At 37.2% G+C, this 23837-nt stretch overlaps 2 protein-coding genes across 2 annotated transcripts in view; one reads left to right on the top strand and one right to left on the bottom strand.

Annotated features, from left to right (window-relative positions):
- The window catches only part of LOC119081926 (cGMP-dependent 3',5'-cyclic phosphodiesterase-like), a 75707-nt gene extending 53019 nt beyond the window's left edge, over positions 1-22688 (top strand). The window contains exons 6-11 of the mRNA XM_037191179.1: positions 19968-20098; positions 20156-20365; positions 20431-20912; positions 20978-21256; positions 21326-21458; positions 21528-22688. Of these exons, the coding sequence (XP_037047074.1) occupies positions 19968-20098; positions 20156-20365; positions 20431-20912; positions 20978-21256; positions 21326-21458; positions 21528-21803 (1511 nt within the window). The 3' untranslated portion in view covers positions 21804-22688. The remainder of the gene's footprint in view (positions 1-19967; positions 20099-20155; positions 20366-20430; positions 20913-20977; positions 21257-21325; positions 21459-21527) is intronic.
- Positions 1554-2300, bottom strand: LOC119081930. The gene is made up of 3 exons (XM_037191185.1): positions 2081-2300; positions 1822-2013; positions 1554-1754 (listed from the first exon to the last, which is right to left on the bottom strand). Exons 1-3 carry the CDS (start codon positions 2217-2219, stop codon positions 1609-1611), a joined length of 477 nt encoding a protein of 158 aa, XP_037047080.1. The 5' UTR covers positions 2220-2300; the 3' UTR covers positions 1554-1608.
- Positions 22689-23837: the final 1149 nt, after the last annotated feature.

The raw sequence follows: 23837 nt of genomic DNA, 5'->3' as shown, positions 1-23837 counted from the left end.
TTAGCCTTCATTTCCAGACTTCATGAACTGGATATTTCAATGAAGGAAACGAAAATTTCGAAAGTCGGGTCACAACCTGAGTTAGCGTCCTATCAAGAAAAAAAAGAAGGGAGGTGGAAAATTGGGATTAACTCCGAGATCACGAGTTCGATATTGTCTATCTACTTACTTCACCCTAAAAATGTTACTTCTCGTCGGTACAAATTAACATTTCCAAAATTGGTTCATGATTGCTCAAATTATCGTTCCATAAAAAAACAAATCTAAAATTATTTTGGGAATAACTCGGAGATCGTTAGGTCGACAAACATGACCTAGGCAATTTTATTCCTCGTCGGTTGAAACCAAAAGTTCCAAAATCATTTCAGATTTACTCACGTTTTCGTATCATCAAGCGTTACTGATACATATTTCAGTATTTTGCTGATATTTCATACATTTTAGAAAATCGATCATAGAGAACTTCAAGACGTATTTACTGATGTAAGACCCTTAACTTAACAATCAAGGCAATAAGACTTGGGAAAATTTTTTATCCAAAAACTATGTTTCCATGGATATTATTTATTCCTTTTTTTTAAATACTTAAATTTCCGCGCATTTCTTTTCATCATTTTTATTAACAAATTTTTAAAGCGCTAGACTATTATCCAGACTTTCAAAGTACAACTGAATATTTGATGCCAGTAGTGTGAGTGTCGATGTGACTGATGGAGATCAAGTAAAATCTGATTTGAAATTTGAATGGCTGAGATTTCAGAAAAAAAGAATTATTAAACCGAAAAGGCAAACGTTCACTTTGGAATTGTTAATCGAGCTTATTTTTGTGTAATCCTTTAATCTTTTTCTCCTTTTGTTCAGACTGAAGCCTTATTTATGTGTTTCTTTTACTTCATTGGTTTCAATATAAACTCCAAAAAGACCGTAATAAGAGTTCGTCTATTGTCTTTATCATTGCTGTCTACGGTGGCGCTCAATCAAAATAAATTTTTATGAAAACGTAGACTACCTACAAGGTTATTACAAAAATGAATAGAGGAGGTTAAAGGAGGTTAACACAGACTTCAATCGAATTCTGTCAGATCGTTCCCAAGCATAAATTTTCATGTGTAAAATCTTCCATGTAACCATTTCACGGTTAGGCTTTTGAAAAAGTACTCACAAAGTTATTACAGAAATGAAAAGAGGATTTAAAAGAAACTTAAACTAGCTATGCGTTGATTCCAATCAGATCCTTCAATAAAACTTTATTTCGATTGAGGAACACAATATGTCGTCATCAGTTTAATAACATTGATCAGGAAACCTAATAAATATCATCATCGCGGTGAATAATTTACTTTGCAGTGCCGCCACACCTTCGTGAAACCTCGTTCAGGCGCAACACCAAAGGTTTCTTTAATTTTGTTTAGGAGAAAGCTAAGTTTTTGTTTTTGAAAGACTGACTCGAACGGAACGTATTTCCATCGAATCTCAATTGAGACATATTGCGGATAGCTCTTAGCTCTTCCGAGAAGAGTTCACAATTTTTTTGTAGCTTTACAAAGACTCGGTTTGGATCGTTTGGATCTACAGTAAATTTTATTAGGATCAAAATCGGAATTTGAACTAGAAATATTTCGCAAAGCCAGGATCCTGACGCATACGGTCCATTAATTCGTAGCCGTCCGCTACTAGTCTATCATAATAATCAGGTGAGGATGAAGTGGATGAGGGTTGAGAATGTGATCGTGATGGCGATGATGATGGACTTGCTTCATGCCAAAGATCGACACAATGAGATTTGGAAAATTTTGATCTATATACAAAAGAAAACCTTACCGACTCTGCTTCTCGATGCATCCGGCGACGACAGCATTTGGCTTATATTTTCCAATTCATTTGCGATGGCTCCCATCAAAAATGATGTGTGCTCAGGATTGGAACTTGATAAATCGACGGTCAGCCGTGCCCTCACATTTCTTTCAACTGGTTCGTTAGATGTCGATCTGGTTCTTTTAAATGTTACTGCGTCTATTCGAGTCAGAAATTGTAATTTGATTTTTGAGGGTATGAATGAGGTAAACAAAATCGAATTTACGTGACAATTCCAAGTTTATTGCTTGTGCTAAATCAGACGATGTTGACAAGGATGCATCTGCTATTTTCGGTCTCTTTTCTAGTTGGTCATCATCTCCCGATTCACTCGCCCGTCGCTGTCTTTTAAGGTCACTTGACATTTAGAATTTAAATGTAAATTTGGGAATAAGTTTAATTTCGTTTAGTCTTTCGCAGAAAATGTTACACTACTATAGTCTACTAGATCGACTAAAAATTGAATTACAAGCCGGTGAATACTTGTTTCAGCAATAGAATAGACCCTTTTACCTTGCATTCCAATAACAATTTAAATTGGAGCTCCTCTTGTGCCAGTCAGAAAGAAAGCTTGCATTTCATCGATCAAGCCATGGTTCAACAGCGACGTTAAAAGAGCCATCATTGAACGTGATATAGCGTTTTCTGCCTTCAAAAATGGCCTGGTTTCCAGACAGCATTACAAACAGCTGCGAAATACAGCCACTAGCGTTATAAAGCAGGCGAAAGCAACGTATTTGTATGGAAAGTTTAACTCCAGGCTTGGAACAAAAGCTGTGTGGCGCAATCTACGTAATATTGGAGTAGTCTCGTCAAGTAAGGTGACTCCATGTTTCACTGCTGATGAATATAATCAACATTTGACCGTGAATAACACTGATTTACGCGAGACAAGTGAACGTTACGGCGAAAATGCAGACGATAGTGGCTTTGCTTTTAGTAACGTCTCGAGCGTTGACGTTTTAAGAGCTGTGAATTCTATCAAATCGAAGGCAATTGGACTCGACGACATATCGATTACTTTTGTGAAGATTGCAATGCCATGTGTTTTACCAGTCTTGACGCACATCGTAAATTTTTGTCTGACTGTTTCGCGAATACCGAAATGTTGGAAATTGGCTATGATCATACCGAATCACAAAAAGGCGAGAACTTTTGGTTTGGACGACTTCAGGCCGCTCAGCATATTACCGTGTCTGTCGAAAGTCCTGGAAATAATAGCTAAGGGACAAATGGTTGAGTACTTGACGCGTCTAAAATATATGGATAGATGTCAGTCTGCATATAGACCGAAGCACAGCACTGAGACAGTGTTGTTGAATTTATCTGATTATGTTCGAAGAGCGTTTGAAAGGAAATGTCTCACCGTGCTGCTGCTGCTTGACTTTACTAAAGCGTTTGACACTATTAGGCACGGTAGGCTTCTAGACAAGCTCCGGAGTGAGTTCAAATTCTCAACATCGGCTGTGTCGTTTCTGCGGGACTATCTTAATGATCGTAGACAATGTGTAGTGATCAAAAATCATGTTTCAGAGCCTATTCCAGTGCATCAAGGCATTCCGCAAGGCTCCGTTCTTGGGCCGCTCATCTTTTCGCTGTACATTAATAATCTACCACAGTCGTTACGTCATATGCTACATCACATGTTTGCCGATGATGTTCAGCTATACTACGCTTTTGCTGAAAAAGATGTCGAAGATGCTTTCTCTAAAATAAATGCTGACGTTAATGCTGTATGCGCTTGGGCGTCTGAGAATGGATTGATATTGAATGCTGGGAAGACTCAAGCTATCGTATTCGCGAACAATGCTGTGAGACGAGTGATGCCGAACATTTTTATTAATGGAATGCTAGTAAATTACTCTGACAATGTGTGCAATCTGGGATTGAAGATGGACGTTAACCTAAACTTCAATGCGCATGTGAACGATATAAGTGCAAAGGTGTTCGCCAGACTGAGGAGCCTTTGGGCAAATCAACATATTTTACCGCAACAAACTAGAGCAATGCTAGTCAAGACGCTAATGTTACCTCTATTCACTTACTGTGACTCGATATATTCGTCAAATATCAGCGCAAAGTCCGTCAAAGTGCTTGAGAGAGTCTTTGCTGCCTGTATTCGCTTTGTGTATGGCATCGGAAGGTATGACAGCATTGCCGAATGTGTAAGTCGTTTGCTGGGATGCACCTTGATGGAGTTCCTCAAGTACCGCTCGCTGTTGATGGTCTTCAAATTAGTTATCAATGAGGCGCCGGAGTATCTGACTAGCTGCATTCAAGTTTCAACGAGATCTAATCATTTGATAATTCCTGTTCATACCACAAGCCAGTACAACAAGTCATTTTTCGTAAATGCAGTTTCGAGATTCAATTTGCTCCCGAATGAAGTCAAAATGACTGGAACACTGAAATCCTTCAAAAATCGGTGTTTTGAACGTTTTGTTCGACAGCGTGTGTGAGCATCGTCCGGGGCTACATAGACCTACCACTCATCGATTTTATTTTATTTTTTTTATTTTTGATTTTTTTATGCACAGTGATACACAAGCATTAGGGTCGGTACTATTTCTTTTTATGCTTTTCTGCCCACCCCCGTACAGTCCAATGTTATGCTGCCTTTTTATATTTTTAATGTTCATTTCACTATCGTAATCCTTATCTCGTTGTTGAGGCTCTATTTGTTTATTACGCTAGTCATTTGTAATTCTTCTTTTTTTTGTAATTTGTTAATCTACTGTTATGAAAAGTCTATGAACATTTGTATAAGGACCTACCTTGTTGTTCTGATAAATAAACCAAATTAAATTAAATTGTTAGTACACATCATTGTAGTGTAGCATTGTCTGAAGTGCAATGCGAATTTACTATACACCAGTCGAGTGTCATCATGAAAAGGGAATTATTAGTATGAGCATTGAGCAACCTCAAAAAGGTGTGTCGCTCATGCCAACAACAACTCATATCTTTTGAATTATAACGTGTACTCTAGGGAATTATGTAATTAAAACAAACTTCCAAGGAAAGTGTCGAACCGTTGTTTTAAGTGATACACGAATAGGTAATTGTTATTTGTTTACCAATGGGAGAAAATAGGAAATTCCAACAAGAACAAAAGGTTGCTGCCAGAGTGAAGCGATGGCCGGAATTCGCTCGAGTTGGAATTCTCTCTTTTCTGCTCGAGGTGAACTCATAATTTTTCATCCGTGCGTGGCCACGAAAAAAGCACATCAATTTTGTGTCACCATTTTCAAAACCAATACTTAGTGGCAGTTGCAAAGAGAAAAAAACCATCTTCTTCTTCTTCTTCTTTTTCAGCCTGTTTCTATCCACTGCTGGATGTAGGCCTCTCCAACTTCTTTCCATTTCGTACGATCCATTGCCATTTGCTGCCAGTTTGTACCTGCAATATTCTTAATTCCGTTTGTCCATCTCTCTGGTGGTCTACCTATAGCTCGTCTTTTATATGGTCGCCAGTTCATGATCTTTTTGGTCCAACGTTCGTCTGTCCTTCTTGCAATATGTCCCGCCCAGCTCCATTTCAGAGATGCTATTCTTTCCATGACATCAACGACCCTGGTTTGTTGTCGAATCCATTGATTCGTCATTCTGTCTCTGAGTGTTATTCCGAGCATACTCCGTTCCATGGCTCTTTGTGTCACTCTCAATTTATCTTCGGATGCTTTTGTTAAAGTTAACGTTTCCGCTCCATAAGTGAGCACTGGAAGGACACAAGTGTCGAAAACTTTGCGTTTCAGACTATTATTCATTTTGCTTTTGAAAATTAGTCTGAGTTTTCCGAACGCTGCCCATGCAAGACATATCCTACGTCTTATTTCTGCAGTTTGGTTGTCCAGACCTAACTTCAGTTTATGTCCTAGATGTTGGTCATGACTTTTGTTTTCGATAAGTTCATCTTGAGGCCAACTTTGCTCGCCTCTTCACTTAACTGTTGTAGCATAAGCTGAGCCTGACCTAGATTCGCTGCTATGGGTACAATGTCATCAGCGAAGCGGAGATTGCTCAGGTACTCTCCATTTATCTTTATTCCCATTTTACTCCAGTTTAACTTCCTAAAAATACTCTGCAGAATCGCCGTGAATAATTTCGGTGAAATGGTGAAAAAAACCATGGGAGAAACAAAAGTTGAGAAATAGTATTTTACATGCTAAATGCGTCGAAAGCCGTACTTTCGACGCACTCAGCATGTAAAATCCATTGCATAACTCAGTATAAAAATGAAAAGTCATATTTTTATCTCTAGTCATGTAAGGAGAAAATAAGGTTATTCACGCCGCACGAATGAAATAGTGTTTTACATGACTAGGGATAAAGAGATGAGAAGTAGTGTTTTCGTGTGAATTTTGTTGATCCGAGGCGAAGCCGAGGTCAATAAACACACGAAAACTAGACTTTTCATCTTTTTATCCCAAATTATATGTTATGGATTTTATCACATACGGGCGGTGTTCGCGATGTCAAAATTACTTACCTAGAAGTTTAATTCAAAAATTACACTTCAGGTCTATGTTGTTGTCTCGTTTTCGCTTATGTGATAAAATAGAGTACACACTTGTCACTATCAGTCTCGGCAAGCCTCGACTTCTTCGTGACAAGTGTGTAATATATATTACATTCTGAGGCCGTCGAAAGACGTGCTTCAAACATGAAAAGTACGGCTTTCGACGCATGTAGCATGTAATAAATATTATGCACGTATGACAAAGCGGCAAGGCTTGCCGAGACGGCTTGTCATACGTGCATATTCTTTTTTATCGCATAAGCGAAAACGAGACAACAAGATATGCGATTGACACTTTGACAATTTACAGAAGTATAATGTTTGTTTATATATCCTAGGTGAATAATTTTGTCGGGGAATCACACCGCGTATGCGATAAAAGAACTTATTTCACTAAGTAATTCAATTATACGACTAACACTTCTTAAGAGCTAATTAATTGTGGAGCGACGAGAGAGACAAATCACAAATAAATGTTTTCGTTTTCTCATCTACTTGAATATTCAAAGGGTGGAAGCTAAAATTTATCTCTTTACGAAAACATGCCCAGTTTCTAGATGATAAACATTAGAGGTATCTCACAGCATAATTATCGGATTTGTTACTTTATTTGCTCTTATATCAACAGTTTCATGCACAATGTTTTCCTTGATTGCTTTTAACATGCGTTCTGATATTGTAAGACTACACGTTGGTCAGAGTTCATCGCTTAATATTGTGATTATCATCATCATTGTTCATGCAGGTGCGGGAAATGAGGAAAAGTTCCATAGATTTATTTTATTTTATTTTATTTAGCAAAACTCTCTATTTTGACCTGTTTTGCGTGCTTTCTTGCCAGTAACTCCTGATACATGAGTCCGATTTTCGACGCATTTGCATGTTATCATTCGTCTCGTCAATATTTTTCATTTGACGTTTTGATCCTCAATTTTAAGCAGAAATTCGTGAATATACGCTTGAAAATATGTGAATAATAAGCGAAACCCGAAACGTAGCAAGACAAAACGAAACACTGTTTCACCACTCTGGTGTCTCAACGTCTTTGAAATGCATATTTTTCTACTTTTCCTCATTTCCCGCACCTTTCATAATTTGTTGATAAAGAGTTCCGTTTTCGCTACTAGCCACTTCTGTTCAGATGTATACTCTTAATGTACACGTGAAGAATATAGTATCGAAGGCACCTGTCACATATTGTCCATAACGATGACAAAAAAAATGACAAGCTCTGGGTCCTTTATAATAGTAAAATGCATGTTTTAACAAAAATTCAACTCATTAATAGTAGATTATGCATCTCTGTCTAAAATGTTTATTTTGACGATTTCGAAGCTATTTACCGAGCCGAAGGCGTGGTAAATAATCCAAATCCTCATAATAAACATTTAGGATAGAGGTGCGTAAGATATTTTATCTGCCGAGAACAAATATAGCGAGATAAACAAATTTGTCCTAGAGATAACAGTCTAACGCAGTCTAACTTCCAAAAAAAGAACGAAGAAATTTTTTGAGACGCGGCAACTATATATAGCCGAACATTTCAGTTTCTACCCTTTGCTTTATATCACCACAAAACATATTCTATCATATTCTCGCTTCAAATACGAGCAAAACGAGCTATCACTCGTTATAAATTTTCTTGCAGGTCTGGTCCTAAACATCTGCCACATGCGACGCAGACTTTTTTGGTAAAATTTTTGTTGTTTCCAGTCAATTTTTTTTTGGTAAAAATTATTTGGCAGATGATGAGATAAAACTAAGCCAGCTTGTTTGAACTAATTAGGTGTAAAATTTGATTTTTGCGTAACGAAGCTAAAAGCGTCAACTCTAGCGATATCATTCATTTTAGAAATGAGGGATGTGACCTACCCCTAACTAAAGGTGTTATCGTAAGGTTCCTCAAAAGTGATTGCTTTCGCACTAATTTATTTTACCGGAAACGTATACACATTTAAACTAAAGCGTTTCCGCTAAAACGTAATTTTTAAGATTACCGCCGACATTTTATTAGACTCGCACGATACGAAGTAAATCGTGAGAGTCTTTATGTTTTGCCCACCATCGTGTAAGTAAGTGAAATAATCGAAAACGGCCTATATCGTAGTGGGCAATTATTATCAGTATGATATTATAAGACGATTGAGCCATGTCCGTCCGTCCGTCCGTCCGTCCGTCCGTCCGTCCGTCCGTCCGTCCGTCCGTCCGTCCGTCCGTCCGTCCGTCCGTCCGTCCGTCCGTCCGTCCGTCCGTCCGTCCGTCCGTCCGTCCGTCCGTCCGTCCGTCCGTCCGTCCGACCGTCCGTCCGTCCGTCCGTCCGTCCGTCCGTCCGTCCGTCCGTCCGTCCGTCCGTCCGTCTGTCTGTCCGTGTGTCGTAACTTTAGATAAATATGAAAGGACGGTTGAAGCGACACGCTCAAACTATCCAAACTTTTGATCCCGATCTTTTTGACTCTGCCCATCTACAATTATCACTTGAGTCTGGTATATTGATGAAGGGTGAGCCTTTTCGATCAGACCTCAAAAATTTATAGGTCACAGCGTCTCGCGCAACGACACACATCACTCCATTAAGATTTTTAGTCCCAATCGAATTCACTCTGCCCAACTACCATTCTCACGTATGTCTGATATGTGATAGAGGGTGAGCCTTTTCGATGAGAACTCAAATATTTAAGATGCTTCAACAAAGATGTTCACCGAACGAGCGCTGCGCATAGACTAGTGCTGCTGTAAATTTTTGTAATATTATGTAATAAATTCAATTACGCAATATATGGAAATATTGCGAAATCACATAATGGTGTGATAGTTGACATTCAATAGTTGACTATCAAATGTCGAACAATCTAGTAGCTAGCGGATCATACATTTTAATCAGTCAATATATGACGCTCGTCCAGTTAACATCTCCGCCAAAAAATTCTCCCTCAACTATCAACTATTGATAGTTGTCTATCAATATTGGATAGGTAGAATGTTTAACGGTGATGTCAACTGGACAAGAGTCACGAATTGACTGATTAAAATGTATGATCCGCTCGTCCAGTTAACATCTCCACTAAAACATTCTTCCTCAACTATTGATAGTCAACTATCAATAGTTGATAGTTGAAAGAGAATGTTTTAGCGGAGATGTTAACTAGGCGAGCGTCAAGACTTGACTGATTAAAATGTATGATCCGCTTGCGCCTACGTTGTTCGACATTTGACTATCAATATTTAACTATTAATAGTAAGTACTCTTCATATTATGTGATTTCACAATTGTACCATTTTCGAAATTTAATTTATGTAATAAGGACTACTGTGATTGTAATAGCAGTTACACTCAACTATACTAAATGTGTGGAAATATTGCGAAAATTGTAGTTTCGGAACGTGCGAGTCTATTGCTAACGCGCCTGCCGCGTCAATCTCCTCTTGTTTTTATTGGGCAACGCACAGTGCTTTGTACTGGGTCATCTCTTTTGAACTTCACATCACACCAAACGACAATATTTTTGTTTGTTTACATGATTGGTCAATGTAAATTTTTCGTGATTTCGGTGGTTTTGACGAATGTTTTAAGTCAACCGTTGATTGCACTGTTAAAAAAACACAAGAAGCACATTTCCGCACAAAATATGAATTAAATCACATCGAAATCACCGAAATTATTACAATTTTCACAGTCGACACTAAATTCTTGTGTTGCTGATTTGACGTTTCAAAAACAATACTCATGTTAAGATTAACGACTTTGACGACGATTTTCTTCGTTAAGCCATATTTGACTAAGTTCAGAGTGGATGTGATTTGGGTGTGAAATTGAGTGGGAAGTGCTATTTTCATCGATTTTCTTTTTGTAAAATCTTCTAAATGAGACAATATTTTGAGAATGCCCGATGTACCAGTTTCTTATTTTTCGTGTTTCTACTGATATGTGACAAAAAATCGCGAAAAAAATCGATCCGTCCCTCCCTTATTGTACTTCAAAGACTGCGTCACACTTTTCTCGAAGAGATTTTTGTTGGGTCGATATTATCGTTCTAAGCAGATCGATAGAAGTAACAGACCCGATAATAATACTGGTCATATGCTTGTCGTCTGTACCAGGTGAAAACAAATACTTCTGTGCTTCAGATTATCTACCAGTTGCAGGTAAAGACGAACAACCGCGAACAAAGCGGGTGTTAAAGTACACTCTATGTTTTCATGATTGCGAAAATTAATTATTTGAAGCGGAAACAAACACGAACTGATTTTGTATGGTCGTTACAATGGACACATATTATATCGCAAACAAACAACTCCAATGAAACAGATTAATTGAAACCCATCAGTTTCCACAAACAATCAAAAGTTTTTTTTTCGCACAGGGGTTCCATTCATCCAAATGCAAAAAATGAAAAGCTCGACATCATTTCTGTGCACAATGATTTTTCCTAATTTATCATCATTTTTACTCATCGCATTTTTGTTTATAATCGAAGTGTGTTCCACACCATACTAATGATGCGAAAAACACCATAAATATGTGAAATATAAAAACACTTTCATGGTTATTATGATCACTCCACATAATGGATATTATATGGTAACACAAACGCTTCATTTATAATCCGTCACATATATGTTAATGCGTGCACAATGGGCTGTATTGTATCATTTACATCCAATTCTACTAGTTAGTTTTTTAACAGCATACGAGTCGGTAAATAATCAGAGAAACAGGCTGATTGTTCGGTTCACAAAATCTAAATAACCAGTCTCAACTATTGCTCTCAACGAAATACCATCATTGCGCGCTTTTTGGTAATTATTTTAATCACTTCTGATTAGATTGGTCAACTCAACTCTCATCTCCATAAGGATTGTCCTCTTTTGATATAATGTTGTACTATGATGTTGTGGGGAGCATTTTTGTCTATGGATGTGGGAAAAGTTCGTACGAAAAATTCCGAGATTTCTGGCCTTAAAGCGTTAAAAAATTCTAGGAAAAAAGTCCTAAAAAGGTTAAGGTGGCGCAGGTCCTTGTGCCTTAACTTACAAAATGTCTGATTTCGGTTTAAAAAAAACCTAAACGAAAATGCTATTCGCACTTTGTGCGAATAGTGACTTTATAATACTTTGGCTATTCGCACATTGTACGAATAGCCAAGAAAAGTATTATAAAGTGACTATTCGCGGAATGTGCAAATAGCCTCTTTTTCGTTATTCGCACACTGTAAGGTAAAAACATGAATCCAAATATTATTTTAAGGACAATATTCGTTCAGAAACTGAAAATATATGGAGAGATGATGATATAAATGACGAGAAGATGATCGTGTCAGAAAAATTACGTATTGGTAGCTTTCGAAACCAAATATTATTAACGTATTTATATCAGAATATAAATTAGATAAAATAGTCAGCTATAATAACCTTTTATGAATCATATGGTTCAGGCGTTTGTTTTGTTCCTACTTAATCCTTCTACAGATTGTGTGAGGGCGGAGTTTAGTCTGAAACAACTAAATTCATCCTTCTACAAACTTTTAAGGAAGGATTTTGATTTGTTCCTACAGAAATCATCCTTCTACTAACTTTGCAATGAAATAGTTTTGTTTGTTCCTACCGAATTCATTTCTATACATACTGAGTAAAGATGTTGTTCGGTTTGTTCCACCTGAATTCATCCTTCTACAAACTGTGTAAGGAATGAGTTTGGTTTGTTCCAACTGAATTCATCCATCCTTCTACAATTTGTGTAAGGAAAGAGTTTGGTTTGCTCCTACTGAATTCGTCCTTCTACAATTTGTGTGAGGAAGGAGTTTGGTTTGTTCCTGCTGAATCCATCCTTCTACAAACAGTGTAAATAAAGAGTTTGGTTTTTTCATTCTCCTACTAACTGTAAAAGGAAAGAGTTTGGTTTGTTCCAAATTTACTCATCCCTTTACAAATTGTGTAAAGAATGAGTTTGGTACTGAATTCATCCTTCTACAAATTGAATGATGAAGGTGTTCCGAGGGGTGACGCACTTCCATTTAATCCATTTAATCCATTAAATCCATTAAATCCATTTAATCCATTTAATCCAAAAAAAAATTTTTAGTTTTACCGAAATAATTAGGCTACCGACCTGAAAAATTTGTAAAGTAATTGCGAAAAATAGATTTGCACGATCACCAGCTCGTTTAAGTACTCGTGAGGTAAAGGAAATTTTTTTTTTGTTAAAAATGGTATTAAATTTTTTTAATCCATTTAATCCATTTAATCCATTTAATCCATTTAATCCACTTTACACCAAAAACTCCTAAAAGTGGATTTTTTCGCTTTTTAACATTGTAGTATGAGTTGTAGTACGTGGTTCGATCAAAATCAACAATTTTTAAGACTTTTACAGTATTTGGTAAAATGAACTTTTTTCCTATTTAATCCATTTAATCCAATTTTTATTCCATTTAATCCATTAAATCCATTAAATCCATTTAATCCATTTAATCCATTTAATACCATTTAATCCATTTAATCTAGAAGTGAGTTACCCCTCGAGGTGTTCGGTTTTTTTTACTTAATTTATCCTTTGACGAAATGCGCCTCATTTCGTCATTTTGTTGGACCTTGACAAAAGGTCACTTGTGAACATAAAATTGCTCGTATGTTTTCAGCTTTACACGTGGAAGATATTGAGGAAACTACGATTAAACAAGTGTACAGATCAAGTCCAAAGTTATTCGAAGTCGGATGGCGTTATAGCTATCAGTTTTCTGGTTTACAGATAGTCAGACTTGATCTACTGCGAGAAAGACATTCAAAAGGAAGAAAGCCGAATCATCTCACCCAAATTCCTTTTTTTAGTTTAAGTGTGGAGAGGGGGGACTCGTCACATTAATAGCTTTTTAGGTTTTTTTACGAATACCAAACTATGAGTATAAGCTCAATCCACTAGCGTCTTTTATAGACTTCAGTGTACCCATACTATTTCCAAACTTTTTTCGATTCATCAACGAATTTCCCTCCATCCTCTAATTGGCATATTAATTCAAACCATAAATCTATTTGCGTCTGCTGATCTATTTAAATTGATAGAGACGATTATTTTGTTGTGAAGCTATCTGTTTCCGAACGTGTTCCTGACATGTTTGTGTCGTCGTTTCGGTCCGTTAAAATTACCAATAATATCGATTGCTTCATTTTATTGTTTTGAATAATAAATGATGCCCGTTTGCACAGTCTAAACGTTCATGCAATTAACTTGATTTAATCCACTTTTAATGGACGACATAAATTTGGGAAATTCAATATCGAAGGACGATTTTTTGGAAATTTTTGAATATTAAATACGAAATCACATGGACGTGTAATCAATCAAATTTCTAAATAAAAGTCCATTATCCATTCCATATCCATCGTATACGATATAATGCTCGTGACCGTGAGGGCAAATTTTCCAGTACTGCGTCAGGGAAAACGGAAACATCACTCGACGATTTTTCATGTTCTATCTAGAGTTTATTCTAACACATTTTTACAAACATCTTCAATTTGTTGGAGGTTTCTCCGGCTGTGGTTCATCATCATCAAAAATTTCAGTAATAATTACTTTGTCCTCATCATTCTCGTCATTCTGATCATCACTGTAGAAAATATTCAAGATATCGGAGAAAAACATGTTTTCACTCGACACTTCAGTAATGTCTGACGCAACATGTTCGATATCGTTGTATAGCATACCAATGAAAGCCGCTTCTCCATCGTATTCGGATCCAACGCTTTCAGCATTGTCAGACAGATCATTCTTCGTGCTGCTAGCACTACTGGCGGTTCGAGGCTGGCCATTTTGTGTTCGCACAACGGTTGAGGATTTTTTTGATATATTTTCATTGAGTAGGGGTACTGTCTGGTCCGAATTGTTCATGTCACCGCTACTAACATTGTCTTTCCGAATTTTTTTGTTAGGCGGTCCATTAGTTTGAGTTCTTTTTCTCTTACGATCTGAATCAGTTTCGTGGTGATTTTTCAAGTAGATTCCGGTCGTTTTTTTGGGTTTAACGTTGCTCTCTTGTCTCTTTGGTTTGCTGTCAGTTTGATAACGGTTATTAGTGGCATACCTGCCAGTCCTTTTTGGTGATTCTGTTTGGATCTGTCTACCTTCTTTGTACTGTTTTTTGCGTTCGGAATTCATTTCGTAGCTTTTGTTTTCCGTATCGAATAACCAATACGATTTTTCAATTCGTGCGGAAAAGCCATGTCTACCACCTCTTGACATTGGAATTTTTTACAATTTTAAGTTTTTGAGTTTGAAAGTTTAGTACAGAAATTTTAGCTTTGCTTCCGACTTTCTATGACTTTTTGACTAAGGGAAATTGATCGTCTACTGAAGCTCTTTATTTCACTGCTGACGATGTTTTTTTTTTATTGATTTTAATTAATAGTCTTATTCATGTGTCGGGGCCGAAAAAAAAGGTTTTCCAGAAATTTTCTCGGGTTTTCAGCCAGTGGGGTTTCGGGTTTTTCGCGTGTTGTAGCCCGAACGAAGTGAGACAGACACAAAAATTACGATTACATAACAAGGGATGAAAAGTAGAGTTTTCATGTGTGTTTAGTTGTTCCGAGGCGAAGCCGATGTCAATATACTCACGAAAACGAGACTTTTTATCCCGAGTCATGTGACGAATTTTACATGCTGAGGTCATCGAAAGTAGTGCTTGAAACATAAAAAGTACGGTTTTTGACGCATGTAGTAAGTAAAATACTATTCCATGCCTTGGGTATACAATTCGGAATTTCTCTCGTAATAAAAATTCAGAATAAAAATTCACGATAAAGACGTAGAATCGCAGAATTGTCGAGCTCTATTCAATCAAATCAACCAATCAACCGATTAAAATTATGTTAACAAAATCGAACTCAACCCAGATTCAATGTTTAATTTTTCATTCCGAACCCTTTTTTCTTTTTCTATTTTTATTGACGTTCAAGTCGAAATTGCCAGCAATTTATCATACGGATTCGACTGCATATACAGCAGAATCGTCTACAAAAACTCTATGGCATATACAGTCGGTGCTTTGAATTAATAATTTTCTCTAAAATGGAGTTGAAAAAAAATCGTTTTGCACTTTAAACAAATATTAGGTGACTTGTTCAGCAGGACAAATTGTTGACTATTTAATAATTTGATCGAAAATTTATTCAGTAATTTTCAATGCACGAACAATGCACGAAGATCAAATGGGATGTAATGGGAGTGAGCGAAGTTAGAAAACCTGAAGAGGAATGCCTGAAATTACAATCAGGGCATACATTCTTCTATCGAGGAAGTGACAGTCAGATGCTGATGCACGGTGTCGGATTGTTCATACATAAACGATGGTCGGATCGCATAACTCACACGAAAAGCATATCCGATCGAGTGATATACGTAAGCCTGAAGATAAATAACAGATACAGTGTCAAATTAATTCAGGTTTACGCACCCACGTCCACCCATGATGACGAAGAAGTAGAAAGATTCTATGAAGATGTCGAGAAAGCTCTTAACGAAAACCCATCACATTACCAATATCTAATCGGTGATTTCAATGCGAAGCTGGGAAAACGAGAAGAAGACTCCGAAGTTTCTATTGGTAGTTTTAGCAACGACCAAAGAAATGAGCGTGGAAATACTCTACTCAACTTCCTACAGCAACACAATTTGTACGCAATGAATTCATTTTTTGCCGGAAAGCCTCAACGGAAATGGACTTGGGCTAGTGCAGATGGTGTAACGAAAAATGAGATCGATTACATCATAACTGGCTGTAAGTCAACCGTTAAGAACGTTACGGTCCTAAACAATTTTTCAACCGGTAGTGATCACCGAATGGTTCGTGCAAGAGTCACGTTAAATACCAGATTTCAAAGATCACAACTAGTTCAAAAAAGTGAAAGGATTGACGTACAAAGGCTTTACACACAAAATGAAGAATTTGCTGCGAAAATGACTGCCGAATTAGATAACGTCAACAATCAATGTGAAACATTGGACGAATTGAATACCAAAATCGTCGATACAATAATGGATTTCATGAAATCCAAATGCAAATCCGTCCAAGGGAAAGAATCAAAACTCAGCAGAGAAACATTAGACCTGATCGCAAGCAGAGCAGAGTTGGTAAAAAACGGAGGACGAGATTCGGTGGAATACCGGAACCTGTCTAAAAGTATCAACAAAGCAAGGAGATCAGATGAAAGAAAATATAATGTCCAATTGGCTCAAAACATAATTGAAGCTAACTGCAATATGAAAGTCCTACGGAGAAAAATGACAAACGCCAAAAAAGAAATCTTCAAATTACGAGACAAAACAGGAACGATCCAAACGGATCGAAATGCGATATTAAACATTGCAACAGAATTTTATGAGAATTTGTTTTCTTCAGCAAGACAGAGTCCAACGGAAGAAACCGAAGATAGACCAATAATAAGAAACGTGGGATCGGAGGATATGCCCGACATAACTGTTGATGAAGTCAAGACCACAGTAGCCGAGATGAAAAACAAAAAGTCTCCCGGAGAAGATGGTGTTCCAGTGGAAGCCATTAAACTGGGTGGAGACTCCTTATTAAAGACAATCACGGCTTTGTTTAATCAATGTCTCCAATGGGAAGAAGTACCAGAAGCCTGGGAAAATGCGGTAGTTACATTGCTGCATAAAAAAGGAGACATAACAAAGCTGGAAAATTACCGGCCCATAAGCCTATTGTCAACACTCTACAAGTTGTTTATGAAAATCATTACGAAGAGGAACACTAACAAGTTCGACTTCTACCAACCTGTTGAACAAGCTGCTTTCAGATCTGGTTTCAGCACAAACGACCATTTGCAGGTGATGAGAACGCTTATTGAGAAGTGTCGAGAATACAACATCGACATAGTCTTGCTATTCATAGACTTCGAAAAAGCTTTCGATTCAGTGGAAACATGGTCGATATTGGACGCATTAGACGAATGTAGAGTAGACTCAAGGTACTCCAACACAATTCGATATGTGTACAAAAATGCTACTTCATGTATAAAACTTCATAAGAGCACGGAGAAATTCAGAATTGGCCGAGGTGTAAGGCAGGGTGACACCATTTCACCGAAATTATTCACGGCGATTCTGCAGAGTATTTTTAAGAAGTTAAACTGGAGTAAAATGGGAATAAAGATAAATGGAGTGTACCTGAGCAATCTCCGCTTCGCTGATGACATTATACCGATAGCAGCGAATCTAGGTCAGGCTCAGCTTATGCTACAACAGTTAAGTGAAGAGGCAAGCAAAGTTGGCCTCAAGATGAACTTATCGAAAACAAAAGTCATGACCAACATCGGGGACGATAGAGAAATCAAAATTGGTGACACTGTCATTGAACGAGTCGACAGCTATGTATATCTAGGACATAAACTGAAGTTAGGTCTGGACAACCAGACTGCAGAAATAAGACGTAGGATTGGTCTTGCATGGGCAGCGTTCGGAAAACTCAGACTAATTTTCAAAAGCAAAATGAATAATAGTCTGAAACGCAAAGTTTTCGACGTTTGTGTCCTTCCAGTTCTCACTTATGGAGCGGAAACGTTAACTTTAACGAAAGCATCCGAAGAAAAATTGAGAGTGACACAAAGAGCCATGGAACGGAGTATGCTCGGAATAACACTCAGAGACAGAATGACGAATCAATGGATTCGACAACAAACCAGGGTCGTTGATGTCATGGCAAGAATAGCATCTCTGAAATGGAGCTGGGCGGGACATATTGCAAGAAGGACAGACGAACGTTGGACCAAAAAGATCATGAACTGGCGACCATATAAAAGACGAGCTATAGGTAGACCACCAGAGAGATGGACAAACGGAATTAAGAATATTGCAGGTACAAACTGGCAGCAAATGGCAATGGATCGTACGAAATGGAAAGAAGTTGGAGAGGCCTACATCCAGCAGTGGATAGAAACAGGCTGAAAAAGAAGAAGAAGAAGAAGAACAGTCCTAATTCCTGAAAATTAGAAAAAAACACATTAAAAATTCCTAAGAATTACGGACAAATTCCGAATATAGAGCAGCGTTTTTCACAAGACGAAATTACCGGATCAAATAATATTGAAAAAAAAGTCCACAACGGACAACGGACGATTCTCTAATGTTCGGTAAATAATGGCATTGACGTTAACATCAACAAAACAATCTAATGGGACATTGAGTTGTATATTTGCCCGACTATATATATTTTGTATATTTTTGTGTATGCCAGACTCCATCGATATATAATCACAAGTTTTATAAGCTAATCAAATAATCTAATTATATCCACGTCACCACTCCACTCCAAATACAGAAAATTCTGTCGGGTAAAGGGTTGAAGTATCGTCACGAGACTATTATTTCACTTCACTTTTTCGACTTCTATTTCAATAATTTATCATCAATGTTTTAGATTCTGGGCAAGAGATTTCATCATTAACTGCCTGGTACATTTTCGGGAGTTTTGAGAAATGGAAAAGGACCGAAAATTTTGGTTGAAGACGCATTTTTTATAAAAAGGGGTGAAAATGTTGGTTGAAAAATAAATGAGTTAAAACCGAAATGATTTATGATAAGTGTGTGGTGTGATAGATAAGCAGCAACAATTTCGGTTGAGGCGAACAAGTTGGGAAAGAAAATTTGAATCAGATAAATTATTTGACAGAATTTATTTAGCGGATTTTCCCAAGACAGGGATACGATTTCACTGTACATTTTGAGTGCTACTAGGTCACGGCATCACATTTTTGATTTTTCTTTTTTTTCTTTGGGAAAACGATGTTAAATTATTCATCGGAGGTTTAATCAATAGAATTTCCCCTTTTCTTTGCTGGTCATGATGTTTTTATCAATATACAAAACTAAATCGATGAACTACACAACATAAATGCACTTATCTGAACGATTGCTTGAGTCAGTTTGACCAATGAAAGTGTAAAACTTTCATTGAGTTTGACCTGTAAAATTAGAATTCATTTTGTGTTAGAATTGTATTGCAGACGAGGGGCGACATTTGTACACGGTCAGTATCGTCAGGAACGATACTATCGTTCGAAAAATTTTCACCCATGACGATAATGTCGTCTAAAATGTAAAATTTTGAAATATATTGTCTGGACGATAGTATCGTTTTCACGACGATATTATCGTTTTTTGAACGATAAAGCAGCCGCGGCAAAAATTTAAATATTTACAACTGACAGTTGGATAAAATAACGCTGACGTCATATAACAAATGTCAAAAGCTAAGCGTTAAAATGACCTGCTTTGCGGTATGTTTTGAAATAGAAGACGCACTTACGGCGTGAATTGTTCTCAATACAAAGGTATCGTCTTTGTCTACTTGGGACTTTGGTTAGTGTATCGCTTTTTGAACGATAATGTCGACGATATTATCGCTTTTTGAATGATATTACCGCCTTTTGAACGATATTATCGTTTTTTAAACGCCACCACCATCATGACTTACAAGTTTCAAAAGATTCCAGTTTTTTTTTAAATTTTTGTCTAAATCACCACACTTCGACAATAGATTGAACCTTAATTACGTACGACTCACTAAAGTGTTTCCTCTCTTATTAGGCGATCTTGGTCAACTGTTACGCGGTGTTATGGCAGAAGCCAAATTCATGACCGGTGCCGAACGTTGTTCACTCTTTCTAATCGACGAATATACAGGCGAATTGGTGTCGAAAGTATTCGATGGAGACGAGGTACAGTATTTCTCAAATTAAGCTCTGCATCTAGTTACAAAGACGTAAGTGATACAGGCAACATCCGAGATCCGTATCGAACAAGGTAAAGGCATAGCTGGACATGTGATCAAAACTGGCAAACTGTTGAACATACGCAACGCCTATCAACATCCGCTCTTTTATAAAGGTGTTGACGAACAAACTGGATTTAAGACGAGGAATATTTTATGTTTTCCGATTTGTGACGAAGAGAATATCATCGGAGTGGCACAGTTATGCAATAAGGTACCCAACAAACTGCCCTAACTGATTCCGGAATAGAACATTTTTTTACTAAACTTTCCCGACAGTTGGGAGCTTTTCACTTTGACAAATGCGATGAACAAATCGCTACCGCCTTTTCCATCTACTGTGGCATTAGCATCATGCATTCCTTAGTCCACAAACAAGTACAAAAGGCTGAAGCTCGACACAAGCTGTCGCAGGAATTGTTGATTTATCACATGAAAGTGCCTGAGGATGACGTGGTTAGATTACAGAAGAATATGTCGCAAGAAGAATTGGACATTCCAAATTTCTCGACGCTTGGCTTCAATGCACGCGAAATCGATCGCTCCGTTACCTTGCAGTTGTCGATGCGAATGTTCATCGATCTGAATTTTGTGTCGACATTTAAAATTCCTGAAGATAAGCTCGCTCGATTTTTGTTAATCGTGCAGAAAGGCTACCGCGAGACGATACCATATCACAATTGGACGCATGCCTTCTCTGTGGCACACTCGGCCTACACTTTGCTAATGAATCTGAATTTGGTCGAACTGGGAATATTGACGTGAGTCCAAATCGATGGATGGGAAAATGATCTTGTTGTGGCTATCGTTCAATTTTGTTTTATAGGGACCTTCAAGCATTGTCAATGTTGATTGCCTGTTTTTGCCACGACCTAGATCACAGGGGTACTAACAACTCCTTCCAAATGGAAATTAAAAGTCCACTGGCTAAACTGTACAGTTCGGAGGGAAGTGTAAATGAACGACACCATTTGTCCCAGGCAATTTGTATATTAAACGAAGAGAACTGCAAAATTCTAGACAGTTTAAGCACCGAGCAATTCAAAACATGCATCGACGATCTACGCAAATTGATATTGGCCACAGATCTTGCCAATCATTTTAGGCAAGTAAACTGGGAATGGATAAGACTTTCTATAATGCTTAAATGTCTGACACTTCCATAATCTTTCAGAATTTTGAAGGACCTACAGGCGCTAGACTCAACCAATTTGAAAGACAATCAAATGCTACTAATGTGTCTGCTAATGACTTGTTGTGACCTCAGTGATCAAGTGCGATCATTTCCCACGTCTCGAGATGTTGCGGTAAATAAATTTGCCCGTTTTGTGGGCCGTGTGTGTTAGATTTTCGTTCATTTTGCATATTACACGCAGCATCTCGTCTATTCGGAATTCTTTGCTCAAGGCGATCTGGAAAAACAAATGGGCCTGGCACCCAATCAAATGATGGACCGACAAAATGCCTGCATACCCGAACTTCAACTCGAGTTCATCGGTACGGTGGTGCGACCGACATTTGAAATTCTATACAATCTCTTTCCGGAGACAGAGCTCTTTGTGACGAACATCGATGAAAATCGTAGGCAATGGGAAGCGATACGCAGTACGTTTACGAATTGCAACAAAGACAATTTGGAGGAGGAAAACTGAATATTCTAAATATGGACCAATTTGACCAAAAAAATGTTTGTGAAACAGTTCTAATAGTATTCTAAATACAAAAAAATCTTTAAGCAATTTATTTACACCACAGAAATGAGATGAAAAAACAAAAGGTTCCATGAGTAGAACAACGAAAGCTTTATTTTTGTCTAAGTCGATAGTTTCGGAAGCCGTGCTGCTGCATGCATGTTAATTGAAACGAAAAGCAATTCTGCCCTGCGACGCATAACAAACTTACTTGCTTTCTCGCCAATAGCTACTGGTGAACCAACCAGATTTTCTTAAAAATTCAATATTTTGTTTCGCCTTATCAATACCATTCATTTGACACATCGCACACCAACGCGAAAACATCTAGAGATACACAATGCTTGAAAAACAGGCAAAACGAAACATAGCCCAGTCTTTCCCGTCGGAAAATAGCGGGAAACAGGCAAATACGCCGACTGTTTTGAGACCCCAACATAAAAAAAATGTGAGTTTTACGTTGTTTATCTCTGCGTTGAGTGTCCACCTAACTTTCTGCCGTAAAAAAGTTATCGAAACAGCCACGGAAGTTTGGAGTCAAGTTCCATGAACAGTGTTTTTTTGTTGCTTTTTTCAGCATATCCCTGGATGTTTTCATGTCAAATGGAAGGTGCGGATGAGACAAAACAAAATATTTAATTTAAAAAAAATCAGGTTTGTACAACAGTAGCTATGGGGCGAGGAAGCAAGTAAAACTGTATATTCTCCTACTTTTCCTGTTTTCCCGCACCTCCCACTGCAAAAGAGATGCACGATCTTGTCACAGAATTTCATATGTTTAATCTATCAAAATCTTGCATCTCTTTTGCACTAAAATTTTATGCGTTGCATGGCAGAATTGTAGGATATAATAGACAGTTTGCGCAAGTGACATATAAATTATAAGTCAACTTATAACTTCGAAATTATAAGTTATAAGTCAGTCACTTATCAGTTATAAGTTAGGTGGTTATAAGTCATAAGTTATAAGTCGGCTACATATAAAGTGAAATTTATAAGTTATAAGTCAGTGAGTTATAAGTTATAAGTTATAAGTTATAAGTGAATTTTCAAAATCTCTCAGAAACGTCCAAAAGTATCAAAAAATTGTGAATTCGACGTTTTTGAGATTTTGAAAATTCACTTATAACTTATAACTTATAACTCACTGACTTATAACTTATAAATTTCACTTTATATGTAGCCGACTTATAACTTACGACTTATAACCACCTAACTTATAACTGATAACTGACTGACTTATAACTTATAATTTCGAAGTTATAAGTTGACTTATAATTTATATGTCACTTGCGCAAACTGTCTAATCTAAAGGAGAAATGTATTTTTATGAAGGGTTTGAAGTGAAGTGAGTACAACTTTCTTCGAAAGATGATGATATCGACAAAGGTTTCTCTGCCGAAAAGAGCGTTTCTAATGCGCAAATATTCACATACTTTCACAATATCGTTAAATTTCATCCTTCCACAAACAATAAGCGAATCTGTTACTTCATTTGACCTGAGCATTTTCAACTGATTGTTGCAAAATCTTTTACGTCATTTGTTTGTACATACAATTTGCTATATACATATTACAAGTTTATTTTTGTCTTCATTGTCGATAACAGGTGATTACTCGATTTGACTATGGATACAAATTCTTTGAATGACCTTTGGGTTCCCTGTTTCTTTGAATGTATTTTTGCATGGTTAACTTTACATTGTAGTGTTACCGCCGTCTCAAAACTTTATTACCATCATAAACATTCAATCACACCGTCTCTCGTTCAATTGCATGCTGCTGTAGCGGGTGTCACATATTTAGTCAATTAATAAATTTTTGAATAATTTTACCAGCTACGAAGTTCAACGAATAAAATAAATCAAGATTTTAGCGACGTGTAAGCACAAAATCAATGAAACTTAAAGCAAGGCCGGTGGGAAAAATGTCGCGAAATTCTTTGTGATTCTATTGGGGCATGAGTTGAGTATACTATCTAAAAGGCCACATAAG

This window comes from Bradysia coprophila, unplaced genomic scaffold, assembly GCF_014529535.1.
Source record: "Bradysia coprophila strain Holo2 unplaced genomic scaffold, BU_Bcop_v1 contig_373, whole genome shotgun sequence".
Classification (NCBI taxonomy): Eukaryota; Metazoa; Arthropoda; class Insecta; order Diptera; family Sciaridae; genus Bradysia; species Bradysia coprophila.
The sequence above is the reverse complement of the archived record's forward strand: the minus strand, read 5'-3'. Positions and strand labels throughout refer to the sequence as shown.